Genomic DNA, 2,327 nt, shown 5'->3' with positions numbered 1-2,327 from the left:
TCGACGGCTAAAAATCGAAGTCGTTCATCGCTTACGAAGTTTGTAGGCGCATTGGTTTGATAGCGATAACTGTTATGAATGAAAATATTCTCAAAATGCTGTAAATATAACTTCCTTGAGTGCTGCACAAAAAAAAAGCAAAAAAGGGAGAAAAAAGATGTTATCATTTCTATCTGTTCTGACGATATTGTTATGGGGAGATTACTTCCTGTGGTCCCTAACATATGTTGGGTACTCAGCTCTTGCCTTCGTAAACACAATGTTTACCTGAGGATAATTGAGGCTTGTCGTGTACAATATCTTAAACATCTGAATCATATTTCTCAAATGTTTATCCTATGCTTAATAGTCGTAATGGCTACGATTATATAAAGCCCTACGACTATATAATCCTCTTATCCCAATCAACTGAGCATATTATGCTGGAATCCATATATATGGGAAATCGTTCTATATTTTCAATTCACTATTTTTGTTAATAGTTATTGAAATGAGTTCAGATATTTTTCATACGGAAAGGTAGTGGGTTATAGCGAGACAATCCATCAAGGTTACGAATGTGTTTTTAACGAAAGCTTCGCTCTCTCTGTTAAACGGACTTGCATAACCCTTTCAGATCTACCTTGGTGATGAACTGGGTCATTCCCACCGTCTCAATACAATCATCCACTCGAGGGAACTGGGTGAATCAGACCTCGTCACTGTGGCCACCCCAGAAAGTCTGTGCTGAATCAATACCCATTTTTTGCAAAAGTTCAACCACTTGGGGTGAACGGTAGAGGGACGGTGGCGATTCATGCAGGTCGGTGTTAAATCCCCGATCGTTCAAGTGGCAGGACACGTTTCCTTTACCCCACGTCGCATCCCAAATCCTTATCCTGATTCCTTCCAAGTCGTAATGGCTTATAGCGATTTCTCCTGATAGTTCCCTTCCCTTTTGCAAAAGTCTAGCATCCTGCATGGCGCTACCTCTCTTCTACACAAGCTTATTATCTGAGATAATATTGTAATTGCTTTCCTGTTTTTAAGGGACAAGAAACAAGCACTTAAATGTTTTAAAGTTCCTCCTCCCCTAACTGCTCTATTTGACTGTTTCCAAGAATGCAACCAGCGATCATTATCTCCCGAGTACCTATTAACCTATAGATAAATAGCTGCATCTGATGTATGTGGGACCCTCGGTTGCAAGCCGACTACGCAGACCATTGCTTCCCCCCATTTTTTCTGGGCTGACCTCGTACGTCCGTTGTAACCGGTTGTGTGCAACAGGCCAGGAAATGCCGGACCTCAGCCCTATTAACCTCGCTTGTGCCCTCGGTATAACCACCAGCAAACCTCCCCTCAGCTTCTTTAGTCACCCTCCAAGTAGTCACCCTCCAAGTAGTCACCCTACAAGTAGTCACCCTCCAAGTAGTCACCCTACAAGTAGTCACCCTCCACGTAGTCACCCTCCAAGTAGTCACCCTCCACGTAGTCACCCTACAAGTAGTCACCCTCCAAGTAGTCACCCTACAAGTAGTCACCCTACAAGTAGTCACCCTCCACGTAGTCACCCTACAAGTAGTCACCCTACAAGTAGTCACCCTACAAGTAGTCACCCTCCACGTAGTCACCCTCCAAGTAGTCACCCTCCAAGTAGTCACCCTACAAGTAGTCACCCTCCAAGTAGTCACCCCTCCAAGTAGTCACCCTCCAAGTAGTCACCATTCAAATAGTCACCCTCCAAATAGTCACCCTCTAAGCTGTACCTTGTACACCAATTAACTGATATATGCTTCGACCTGCTTTTCCCAGAAACAAAGGAAAAACCATCCCATCATCCTGATGCCTGTGACTTTCTGGCCTGCTCTGCTAATACACACATTAACCACCTCCTGTTAATTTGATTATCGTTCGGTATTCATTTCCGGTAGCCGGTGTTTCCCTTTAATGTTTTTTTTTCCTTTCTTAACAGCTTTCGCTCTTTGACTTCTCCATTATAAGCTGGGCTTCAAATCTTCCTTCAAACACTTCATGCTTCCTCATATCATGCTTCAAACACCATCATTTTAAAACTCAGCTCAAGAGTCCATTTACTGTAATATGCAGGCACATATGTTTTCGAACGCATATGTAAGGCTGGAGCCCTAAGTTGAACCATAAAATCTTCCCTACAGTCGTCTGGCTTCAACATACAACATCCTAAAAGTAACACAAATTGTTTATCAACTACGTCTCGGTTACCCAAAAAGGCAAAAGCCCTTTTCCACATCAAAGCAACACACACGCGCAAAACAGGATCCTTGACAAAACACTGACCCTGAACAGAAAAGTGTTGCCACGCAGAG

The 2,327-nt window shown here is 43.2% G+C and overlaps 1 protein-coding gene across 1 annotated transcript; it reads left to right on the top strand.

Annotated features, from left to right (window-relative positions):
- The first annotated feature begins 1,277 nt into the window (after positions 1-1,277).
- On the top strand, positions 1,278-1,685 carry LOC123772931 (uncharacterized). The gene has a single exon (XM_045766368.1). It carries the CDS (start codon positions 1,278-1,280, stop codon positions 1,683-1,685), a length of 408 nt encoding a protein of 135 aa, XP_045622324.1.
- The last annotated feature ends 642 nt before the right edge of the window (positions 1,686-2,327 follow it).

The sequence above is a fragment of the Procambarus clarkii genome, chromosome 14 (assembly GCF_040958095.1).
Source record: "Procambarus clarkii isolate CNS0578487 chromosome 14, FALCON_Pclarkii_2.0, whole genome shotgun sequence".
Taxonomy (NCBI): domain Eukaryota; kingdom Metazoa; phylum Arthropoda; class Malacostraca; order Decapoda; family Cambaridae; genus Procambarus; species Procambarus clarkii.
This window is presented reverse-complemented; position numbering and strand designations above follow the sequence as displayed.

Excerpts from the sequence above, each read along its gene's own strand:
- LOC123772931 (XM_045766368.1), top strand. The coding sequence starts at position 1,278 with ATGCCGGACCTCAGCCCTATTAACCTCGCTTGTGCCCTCGGTATAACC.